General features: G+C 32.3%; 1 protein-coding gene across 6 annotated transcripts; it reads right to left on the reverse strand.

Moving 5' to 3' along the window:
- Window positions 1-1,437: 1,437 nt before the first annotated feature.
- LOC110637305 (uncharacterized) lies at window positions 1,438-10,152 on the reverse strand. Of its 6 annotated transcripts, none has more exons than XM_058138328.1 (9): window positions 9,869-10,150; window positions 8,531-8,593; window positions 7,990-8,141; window positions 7,752-7,841; window positions 7,252-7,406; window positions 6,282-6,516; window positions 2,025-2,144; window positions 1,877-1,947; window positions 1,438-1,784 (listed from the first exon to the last, which is right to left on the reverse strand). In XM_058138328.1, exons 3-9 carry the CDS (start codon window positions 8,095-8,097, stop codon window positions 1,538-1,540), a joined length of 1,026 nt encoding a protein of 341 aa, XP_057994311.1. In that variant the 5' UTR covers window positions 8,098-8,141; window positions 8,531-8,593; window positions 9,869-10,150; the 3' UTR covers window positions 1,438-1,537. The 6 variants fall into 6 exon arrangements, with proteins under 6 accessions (XP_057994311.1, XP_057994315.1, XP_057994314.1 ...); XM_058138332.1 differs by having other exon boundaries at window positions 6,282-6,360; window positions 9,869-10,148; XM_058138331.1 differs by lacking the exon at window positions 8,531-8,593 and having other exon boundaries at window positions 6,282-6,402; window positions 9,869-10,152.
- Between the last annotated feature and the right edge of the window lie 1,163 nt (window positions 10,153-11,315).

Consider the following 11,315-nt stretch of genomic DNA (forward strand, 5'->3'; position numbering starts at 1 on the left):
AGGGAATTTAGCCATGCTAACTTTGGACAACTTGAAAACTGTAGGCAGTGGAGCTCCAACAGGGGCACGTATGCCAGTGAATGTCATCAAGAATATTTGGTGCATCCCTTGAATATTCAAGGGATTCATCAAAACCATTAATAACAGTGGAACTCACGGGGATGCCTTTAAAAAAGGTTTTATTGTAAAATTTTTCCATGGAACGTGGTGATCTCCTGAAATTGCATTTTCCTCCCCTCCACGAGTCTTTATTTCCACTCCTTTTCCAGGGCTATAGATTTGGTGATTTCAAATGCCTGTGACGTTTTGAAGAATTTGTGTGCTTCATAGTTCGAACCATTCGTTGTTGATATGACTTTAATTGAAAATTTAGGATCTAATAGATTAAATTTACAAAATTTAAAAATTAAATTGAAAAGAATTAAAATTGAGGGATTAAAAATCTTTTTCCTCATAACTTTTTCAAGATGAGAAGTAAATATATTGAAATCAAGCTGAAAGCAAGGTTACATCATTCTGGACAAGAGTCATAATGTCACCTAGCTAGAGCATCTTCAACCCAAAACACTTTTGATCAAGCTCCTAACAAAAATGACAAATATGATGTGCAACCTGATTCGCTAAACGAGGAACGAAAACAAAACAAAACTGATTAAAATGAAACTGAAAAGAAAACAATAGGACATTATATGCAAAAGAATATAAGTATTTACGAAATTTAAATTAAAAATTTTAAAATTACCAAAACTCTTAAAGGTTAAAAAAAAAAAAAGAATGTAATGATTATAATTACATAAAAAAATTAATTAAATAGTATAATAAATAAATTGAATATAAATATGTAGAAAGTAGAAGTTAATTAACATATAAAGAGTCTTTTAATAATTTTAGTTGTCTTTTATTTATAATTTTATATAAATTATAAATACAAATTGTTGAAATTATTAAAATTAATAGGGCCAGTAAAGGAGGAAGAGCATGTCTCATTTGATAGCCCAATACACTTGGGTCTACCGACGGAAAGATTTGAATACGAAAGAAAACTAAGAACAGCTAGCCCATTGTAATGGGCCAAATTATACTGTAGTACAAAGAAACATTAGTTGCTGTCAAGGGCTTTAAATCATGGTGGTCTCAATTCAACGATGTTACATGCTACAGTGAATCGTTAAACACGTACAGAACTGTTGCTCTTCCCCTATTATCTTAATGTTATTGTAGTGGGTTTTGAAATTCAGATTGAGTTTGAATTACCGTTAGCGCCGAACAAATCAATCAATAATAATGGCGCTTCCTAATCCATACATCACACAAAATGAAACGATTTGAGGATGGTATTTGTCTAGTTGCTAGAGAAGAGCAAGTGATTGGGTCTGTTCCTGGTTATCATTTAGAACCTCTAGACAGACCAGAATAAAACAGAAGTACAACAGAAACTGGCGGTAAAAGGCCCGTGGGCAGATAACATCTATTGAACCGTTAACGTATGAGGATTGTTATATATATATATAAAATGAAAAATAATATAGAAAACCTGTCAATCATGTATGGGGCCTTCATTTTCCTCCGGCCTCACAAAGAACTCAATAAAAGCTATTCGACTAGGCTGTTGATATCCAGCAGAATCAACGTGCGGATGTGAAATAGATGATCTTCCAACCAAAACCAGGTGCTGAACTTTCAACATTCCACCTCTCCCAATGGTCAACTTGCTTCCTCGGTTGTCTTTAATAACACTGCTGGGTATATTAGAAGTGGTTGCTCGAAGGAACTTGTATTTGTACCTGCCCACACAAATAAGACAACCAGAAAGTTTTAATTTAGTGGCAAAGGAACGGTGCCTTTGATGTAACTAATAAAAAACAATTGAAGATACCTGTAAGAAACTTCGTGATCACAATGGAATGCAATTAACAGATCAGTATTTATATAATACATGAAGTCTATCTGCAAAAGATAAAAGGTTTAGGCTTGTGGACGTAGTCGAGTCTCGAAACAAGCACTTGCTTCTATATGAAATTCACCTGCAAGTCTCCATGGCCTTCACCTCTAAAGGTTACAGATGGGGGCACCGGTTTTAGAATAATCTGGATGCTGGATCCTGGCCATTCAAGATCATCAATAGCTTCCTTCAGTGCTGCAGACTGCATTGCAAGCATCATGGTTTCAGACATTTTTACAAATAGAAGAGATGCAAGATTGACCCAACGAAAATTAAAAAAAGGAGAAGAAGACAATAAGCATCTCTCTACATAGAATAGTGACAGTGCATTGATGAATTCACAAGTCTCATTGTCAGATACAAAAAGCGCATTGATGAATCCACTAGTCTCATCATCAGATACAAAAAGCAATTCATGGTTAAAGTAGCTATCGAAACTTTTTGATCTGATTCCAAGAACATAGATGGACTGGTCAAGAGCTCAAAAGGCTTGCTAAGCATGACACTCACATGCAAAAACATCCCTTGAAGGTTGAAGCTTAAAGCTCCACTGGATTAGACATTCATTTCTCAGTAGGAAGCTTAAAAACATACATTACATTCAAATGAAAGAAAGAATAGAATATTGTAGTGAAAACTGACAGAAGCTCAACTCAACTCAACTAAGCCTTTATCCCAAAAATTTGGGGTCGGCTATATAGATTCGCTTTTTCCACTCTGAACGATTTTGGGTTAAAATAAATAATGTGTGTGTATTCTAAGTGCATGACTACTCTACTCCTCCAAGTCAAAATTCAATTTTTTTTTTTTTCTTTTTCTTCTCTCCTCTATGTGCTCTACTGTCTACTTGTCTAGCCTCCGCTCTCCATGATCACCAACACCCCACACCTCCCACTCTTCTCTCTTCTCTTTCTCTCTTCTCACCACTCCACTCTCTTCTAATACTTTCATTACTTCTCTTTATTCTAGTATGACCACTCACTCACCCACCCACATATCTCTCTTCTCTCTCTTCTCTGCATCTTCTTTGCTTTTTCTTTTTACTCTTTTATACTACCTATACTATATAGCATATAGTATAGCTATGGTCAAAATTTTTTTTTTTTAATATTTTTTTTTTTAATTTATTTCCCTTCCCACGATCATAACAAAACCCCGGCCTTCCCTTCAACTATCCAACTTCCCATCCTCATCCTCCTTGATCCCCATCCCTCCCATCTTCCTCAATATTTAGTACTTATTGATTTTAATTAGGATATTTAAAACTATTCCTTCCCCCTCACTGGCCTTCTCTATTTCACTAACTCTTTCCACATCACCTCATGGCCTTTTACTCTACTTAACTTTAAAACTTTCCTTACTCTCTTCTCCTTAGTTCTCTCCCCTTCTCTCCTCCTCCTTCTCCCTCATCTAATATCATCAATATCATCCATCATCCATATATCATCTAACAATAGTGTATCTCTCTTCATCTAAAAACTAAAAAAAATGTAAAAAAATAAAAAAGTGTGGCAAATCTGGTGTAATCTTAAAGGTATCTGGTGTAATCAATGTCTCCTCTCCATCTCTCACGTGTGTCCCAAATTGTAGCTTACTCTTATCTTTTCTTTCAATATATACTTCTAATACTTACTTCTTGTTCTAACTCTAAATAACTTCTCTAATTCATCCACTAATTCCACTCAAATCAATCAAAATAAATCTTCCAACTCTCCATCCTTCTCTTTCCTCTCTCATCAATAATCTCCCACTCTAATAAGAAAGATCTCTCTCGGAAATAATTGAGAATTGAAAAAAAGATAGAAGAGAGATGATAGAGAGATAATGAATGTAACCAACTCCTCCAACTCTCTCATAGGCTCCATATGAGTTTTGTAATATAGTTTACTCCCTCATTTTTTATCTTTTTTAAAAATATATACTTAAATTTAAAAATTTTTTCTATTTCATTTTCTTCTTTTTATTTCATTTTTTAAATAATTTCTTTTTTAATAAATCATTTAAATCTTCATTTCTTTTTCATTCCAATAACTCACAATTCAATTGGTTATTCATCATTATCCACCTTAAGTGCTTACTTTTCTCTCTTTTTTATTCTTTCTATCTAAATTTCTCTCTATTCTTTCTCTCTTTTCTTTTTTTCTTTCTTTCTATAATTTTCTATTTATCTATATATTATATTTTTTTTTATTATTAATTATAATTCAATAATTTTTTATTTTCTTTTTTTTCTAAATCTTTTTTTCTTTACTTTTCCTTTTCTTTTCTTTTATCCTCCTTGCTTCTAACTTCTTCTTTTTCTTTCTCTTTTTTTCTTCTTCTCTTCCTCCTTTCTTTCTATCTTTTCTTTTCTCCCCTTTCTTTTTTTCATTTAACTTTTCTTTTGCTTTTTCTTTTCTAGCTTTTTTGCCTTTTTTTTTTCTTTCTTTTTCTTTTATTGCTTTTTTTGCCATTTTTATCTTTTTTATTTAATTTTTCTTACTTTTCATTTTTTCTCTTCTTCTTTTTTTTTCCTTGTACTTCCTCATTCCACCACTTTCTTCTTCCTTGTCCTTCCACATGTGCTTTTTTTTGCTTTCTTCTCTTTTCTCTTTTTCACTCCCCATCCACATATCATTATCATCCATCTCATGATTCTTACTTATCTCCTTTTTCATCCCCAACTTTTTTTCTTTTCTTCACTCACTCTCTTTTTCTCTCCACACTTCTTTCTTCTTTTTCTCCTTTTTCTTCATTTCTTGACTGACTTTGAGCCTTTAATATTTACCTCATCACCCAACCAACCTTTTATTTGTTTATCACCTCCTCACTACTTGTAAATGTTCCTTACTTGGACCTCTGTTTGTCTTTTTTTTTAAGAGTCAATGTTTTGTCTTTTATGTTGCAGACTTTGAAAAGTAAATAAATCTCTCTTTTTTTTTTTTAGGTATTTGTAGTTTCTCTATGTCGATAAAGAAAAAAAAAAACCTTTTTTTTTCCTCATCATTTCATCTTAAAACCAAAACTCCACCATCTCCATTCAAATCCTGCCAACCTTTTCCATATCATCATCTCAATCAATTCAAAAATATTTCTCTCCATTCTGTCCAAAACCTCCATTTGTTTCTCCATATCCATCTATATCTTTTTTTTTTGTTTAATTACCTCATCTTTCTGTTTCTATTAACTATACTATATTTACTATTATATTTTTTTTACTTAGCTTTACTATATGCTTCTTATCTCCTACTCTCTTACTACTCTCTTTTTCTTTCTTCTAATGCCTACTTTATATTATTCTATTCTTTCTTTCACTCCTCTCTTGTTTCTTTCCTTTCATTTTCCACCTCAAATTACCCACACCCACTTCCACTCTTTCTCTTCCTCTCCTACCACTTTTCCTTTCCTCTCCTTCACATTTCCAATTCTTCCCTTCTCCCTTTCCCATTCCATCCACAAGCTCCATTAATTTTCCCCATCCTCCTCAACCCCTCCAAGTACCCTCCTCTATCCTCCTCCTATTCCTAATTATTCCTCTTCATTCTCATCTTCTATTATCTTCTATATCTCTATTGTGTTCTTATTCACTCGTCTACTCATTTGTTCTATTATGGACTAACTTATCAACTTCTTACCCACACCCACCACCATTTACCACCCCTACACCACACTGCACACGCACCCCGGCGCTGGCCATATGTCGCCATGTGCAGCTACACCCTATCATTTTTATCTATACCCCCATACCGGCGCGCAGTTAGTAGAGAGGATGCCCCACGCGCTATATTTTTTTGATATCATTCAACGCATATCATTTGAATTTATTTATAGGGGTCCATCTGATTTTCAAAACGAAAAGAAATGAAAGAAAGACAGTAAACAAAAGTTACGATAACGTTATAATCCTATATCGCATTCTGACAATGTAATTATTGAATTTATTTACTCTCAAAACCTCAAGAAAGCATCCGTCCCAATTACTTGGGAGTTGGGAGGCACTGAAAACCCTATCTCACTATTGACTATTTCTTCAACAAACATGCATGCTAAATTCTGCTATTAACATTAATTAGTAGATTTTTGAATTAAAGCATATCAAAGGCTTCCAGTAGACAATAATATTATGCATGTATTCCAGAATTAGATTGAATTGCTGGAGCAAGAAGGCTAGTAAAGACAATTATACATCAGAAGCTATATTTCTAAATATTACTATCTGAGAGCACAGAATGTAAGAGGTACTAAATACAATGGTAAATTTAGCAAAATGTGCATGTTGCGAACAATTCAGAGACCAAGGACAAAAGAGAGACAAAATTGGTGCTCCCCTTACATGTAAATGCATATATCAGAGTAATACCTTAACAGTAAAACTTAATGGTGTAGTTCCCGCAGGTTCAAAGTTGTAGTCCCATGAAATTGTATCTGGAATTCTTGTCCTGATTTCCGCATAAATACAGGCATCTAGTGAATCAACAGACCTAAAACATTTATGGATGATATGGGTTATAGCAGAATTCATGGACTCCAAAACCAAATACAGGATATCACTTGATTGTGAAGACGTTGTTGTCACACAAATGGGCATTTTCTGACTGAAATCAATAAAGAAACCCATCAATCTCTCAAACACTAGGCATTTTAAACACAAATGACAAACCATTATGCTTAACCAAACAGATTTTCATGATTTTGAAAAATAAAATTTATTTCAATGAGGAAAAAAAAAGCATAAGAGGAAAAACATATGTTCCATTCAAGACAATTTACAATTTTAAATTTGCATCTCTTGCATTTCAATCCATAATTATTCAAATATTTTATACTACAAGTCAACACACAGAATTTGATATTCACATAACGTCTTAAGTGCAAAGAATCACATCCACCATAATCATCGTAAGCATCATGTGAATTGCATATTATTGTTGGACATTCTTGCAGCAAGGGACAAGTAGAAATGATTTTTTTGGTTGCTCAGAATGCAGATAAAAGAAAAACAAGAGAATTTCAAAAGCTGGTAACTTTTCTTGGTTTTCCACAAAAAAAAAAAAAAAACTGTGCAAAATAGTTCATCAGAAAAAAAAAAAAAAAAAAAAACTCTGCAAAATAATTGCTATAACACCAAAGTGGGTGTTTTATTTCCTTCAAGTCCCACATTAAGAAACTCCACCTCAAATAATTCAAATCCCTTATCCTAAGTATTCTAAGAAACCAAAAACAACAATGAATAGTCAGATTTTTAGACCTAAAAAAAATTTACTGATCAAGCATTGTAAGTCCGAAAATTTCCATTTAGGAAAGAGGGACAATTGATAACATCACCATACTTCAGAAGAAGCTGCATGTCTGGTCCAGGATATCGAATTTCAATTGCAGTTGAATGTCCGGGAACTGAAAATGTGTTCAAGCAATCAACAAAAAGCCCCAAGCTCACTCCAAACCTAGGCCGCCCTTGAGCATTATATTCATATTGGACAAAAAGCTACGAATAGACATCAAATTTTCCAGATTCATTAAACACTTATAGAAAAGGGGAAAAAGGAGAGAGGGAAAGAGAGTTGCTCTAATTTTCTCAGGGAGAAAAAAAAAAAAAAAAACACTTGAGTGGGATAACAAATAGAACAAAATTATCAAAAGAATAGATGAGGTAAAAGAAACTAAAAATGAACATCCATAATGCTAATCCCATGCCTACTTTTTTTACTAAAAAGGTTCATTTCTTTGGTTTTCCTTCATTTTCTCAGCAGTCAAAGAAAAGGTTAAGGAGTAAGGAGTTATAGTCAACCAAAAAATGGAAAGTGGAAAATCAATGGTTTGGTTTTGGTACCTCTTTTTGGAGATAAACTTTAGCTTGAAGACAACCAATCTCCTCAACTATCAAAACAATGCCATGCTCTGATAATTCCACTACTGCATCCTAAATGTAACAATAAAGATGGATAAAAATGTCCATATGGAACTGCTAAAAAACCTAGAGAACTAGTTACCGGAAATGTGAAGGGGACATTGAGAAGAGAGGGGAAAAGACTCCTGAATAGACTCTATTAGGTTCTGTTGGTCCAGACCTGCTGGCGTTTCCATCGAACTGCAGAGAAGGCATCGACCATGCCTTGGACATTGTCAAGCTGGCACACCAGATCAGGCGCCTCTGGCTCTATCCCTGATGAGCTCATGTTCTTACCTTAATGCAAGTCTCTTAGATATTGTATTTCCAAACCTGCACACATGACATGATGTGTTAATCAATTATTTCCTTTTGGCATGCATTTAGAGATAACTTGAGATTCAAAGACAATCCAAAATAAAATTGCATCTGTTATTAACATAATGAATATATAATTAACAACCTCATCCAGCTTAGTAATGGAACATTTCTGAATTTCTGAATAATCACAAACTACTTTCAACCAATAATTTAAAATTAAAAATTTTTTCACGTTTGCAAGAAATAAAATAAGATGGTTCCAACAACACAAGAACACCAATTTAGATCTGCAACCCAACATCATCCCAACCTCCTTCCTTGCTGTTAGCTCAAACCACATATTTTCCATTCAATCATCCAGACAATCTCTTATTTCCACTCTGCTAATGTGTTAAACTCACCATGCTTCATCTCCATAATTTGCTGAAGAACACAAAAAACTCCCAGCAATAATATCTCAAAAACTACAACTAATAAAAAGAAAAAAAGCCATAAGAGTTATCAAATATGCCATTAACATAACAGAACAGAGCTTGCTATTTTGCACACACAAAACACTACTACTCAAGGTGAAGGTGCATATAAATAAAAATTAAGTCACATTGCAAGATGCTAAGAGCTTGCGAAAGGATTTATGCAAAAATAAAAATGAAAATGCATGGTGAACAAATAAATAAATTTTGAGAGAAGACTGAAAGTAATACTATCTCTAGCAATCTTGACTCCAAAAAAGTTTGAGCAAAACTTCAATTCCTTTTATTAGTCTTAGTTTTACTAAATACACACACACACACACCCCTGGAACACAACTGGAAAAGGAGATCTTGAACCTTCAAGAGTCTAAAACATGTGATATCTGAATTAAAAAATTCTCTTCACTTCACATTTCCCTATTCTACGTTATTATTTTTTGCTTTAAACTCTTCTCTCCCTTTTTTTCTCCACTGGACTAAGGACTTAAATTTGCTCTGTCCCAAGTAAAATCCATCCCTTTTATACATTGCTTGCTTTATCTCTCCCTCCCCCCTCTCTCTTAATCAATCTCTGATACAAGTAGAATTTACATTGTAATTTGCAGCCTAGAAAATGAAATTCAGAGAGGGAAATTCAGAGAGAAAAAAGCATAGAAAGGATAAGAGAGAAGGAGAAATAGAGAACTCAATTCTTTATTTACTCAAATTCTCATACAAAATTACCTAGATATGTTGTTTTAGTCTCGATTACATCATCAATAGTAAGTAAATAATATAATTCAGTAACTGATTTAGCTACCTAGCAATTCTAACCAACTATAACGGATTGTAACAGTAACTAAAACTATTCCTAATAGTTCCCCTCCAGTTAATCCTTAAGCTTACTCAAGTTCTCCAGGTACATATATGTCAATCTCTTCTTTATAATTATAAAATCAGAACTGCAAAATAAACTAAAAAATATATTCAAATTAATTTTTGTCAAGTTTCGCTCTTAATCATTCTCATTTGTTTAGAAACTCAAAAGCAGGATATTGTCGATTTAAACACATAAGCAAACCAAGCTATCGCATTTAATTCCTCTATTGACATAATACTAATAAATCACAAGCAACCAATTAACTGTGCATCAAAACCACAATAGAATCGAATTGAAATCCGTTGCGCCAAAGAAACAAATCCTAGTTGCACAGATTCAACATTGCAACTCAATTCTATGGTTACCAAAGTACACGGAAATAAACCCAAAATTGACACAATAATTACCTCAAATGCAATATTGGGTAGCTAGAGCACAGCACCGAGTTAGGAAGCGTCCCTCTCTCTTGCAACACTTTCTCTCCCCTAGGAATTTGGATTGGTGACCATTATCTCAATCAAAATCCAAAACGAGGATAATTTGCCCTAGAATTAAAAGCGTCGCTGCAAATGTAAGCCACGGCCCACGAGCCGTGTGTCTTTCTCTTTAAGTCCTTCCTATGGTTTTCTTTGGGAATTTTGATTCTCGCGCCTGTTTTTCCCCCCTCACTCTCCCTCACATTTTACAAGCGATTATGCTAGCTCTGTTTGATTAAGGAAAATATTTTGAATATTTTCCACTTTTTTTTTTTTTTTTTTTTGGTATTTGAGGTTTCCACGAGAATTGGTTGATGAAAAATATTATTTTAAATCGTGTTAGGTAATAAATTAAATTCTCTCGTTATTTTAATGCACATTATCAATCAACTAATTTTTTTAGTTGATTTTTTTTAATTAATAGATATACATATTATGACAATTTCACTTGTTAATAATTTTAATAAAATTTTTATTTTTATATAAATCATGCAAATACATTATTCATAATTGATATAAAATCTTAAAAGATCAGTCCCTAAACTAAATGTGATTACTTGAAATTTTACACAGTTAAATTATCATTTTAATAGGTCATTCTTATGATTTAGTTGAGTCATAATTATTAAAATCTTCTAGCAGGAACATATAACGCAGTATAAAAAATATTCTTAATTTTATTGATATTTAAAAAATCAATTGATAATTGTATTACAGTAAATAGAGGGAACCCTATTTATAGGTTTGACCATAAAACTAATTAAGAAATCAAAATAATACACTAAATAGGATTTATTTAACATATTATTAACAAACATAAATATAATTTAAGGTATTATTAAATGTATCCATGTGCCTTTTAATAAAAATAATAAAATACAATGTGTCAATAAAAAATATACCATAAATTGAAACATTCAGTGTTATAAAGTTAACAGAATCCAAATCTAATTTACATCAAATCCTTAAAAAAATATAATAAAGCAAAGAACCTTATTTTTAAATTTCACTGTTAAGCAAAGTTTTAAATATTACGCACCCCTTCTCATATTTTTCTTCTTTCTCCTCTCCTTTTTTTAGTTGTCTATAAAATCTTTTTCAAAGACAACAATCTCTGAATCATTTATTTATTTATTAAATAAACTTTCATAATTATATATATTTGAAACAGATTTGTATTTATTTTTTTAAATTTGTATTAATTAAAAATAGATAGGAAGTTCTATCTAATATTGATTATTATTCTCCTCATTATTGAGCTTTTTTTATTTATTAACGATATTTTATTTATTTATTTTAATATTTAAATAGATTATTTTTGTTGTTTAAAATACAATATAAAATCATTTGGCTTCTTTCGGTTTGAGATTGTGAATAT

This window comes from Hevea brasiliensis, chromosome 16 (assembly GCF_030052815.1).
Source record: "Hevea brasiliensis isolate MT/VB/25A 57/8 chromosome 16, ASM3005281v1, whole genome shotgun sequence".
NCBI lineage: Eukaryota > Viridiplantae > Streptophyta > Magnoliopsida > Malpighiales > Euphorbiaceae > Hevea > Hevea brasiliensis.

Excerpts from the sequence above, each read along its gene's own strand:
- LOC110637305 (XM_058138329.1), bottom strand. The coding sequence starts at position 8,097 with ATGAGCTCATCAGGGATAGAGCCAGAGGCGCCTGATCTGGTGTGCCAG. Across the intron at positions 7,407-7,751 it reads AAGTTTATCTCCAAAAAGAG|CTTTTTGTCCAATATGAATA; the intron begins GTACCAAAACCA and ends GTCTATTCGTAG. Across the intron at positions 6,517-7,251 it reads GACATGCAGCTTCTTCTGAA|TCAGAAAATGCCCATTTGTG; the intron begins GTATGGTGATGT and ends TATTGATTTCAG.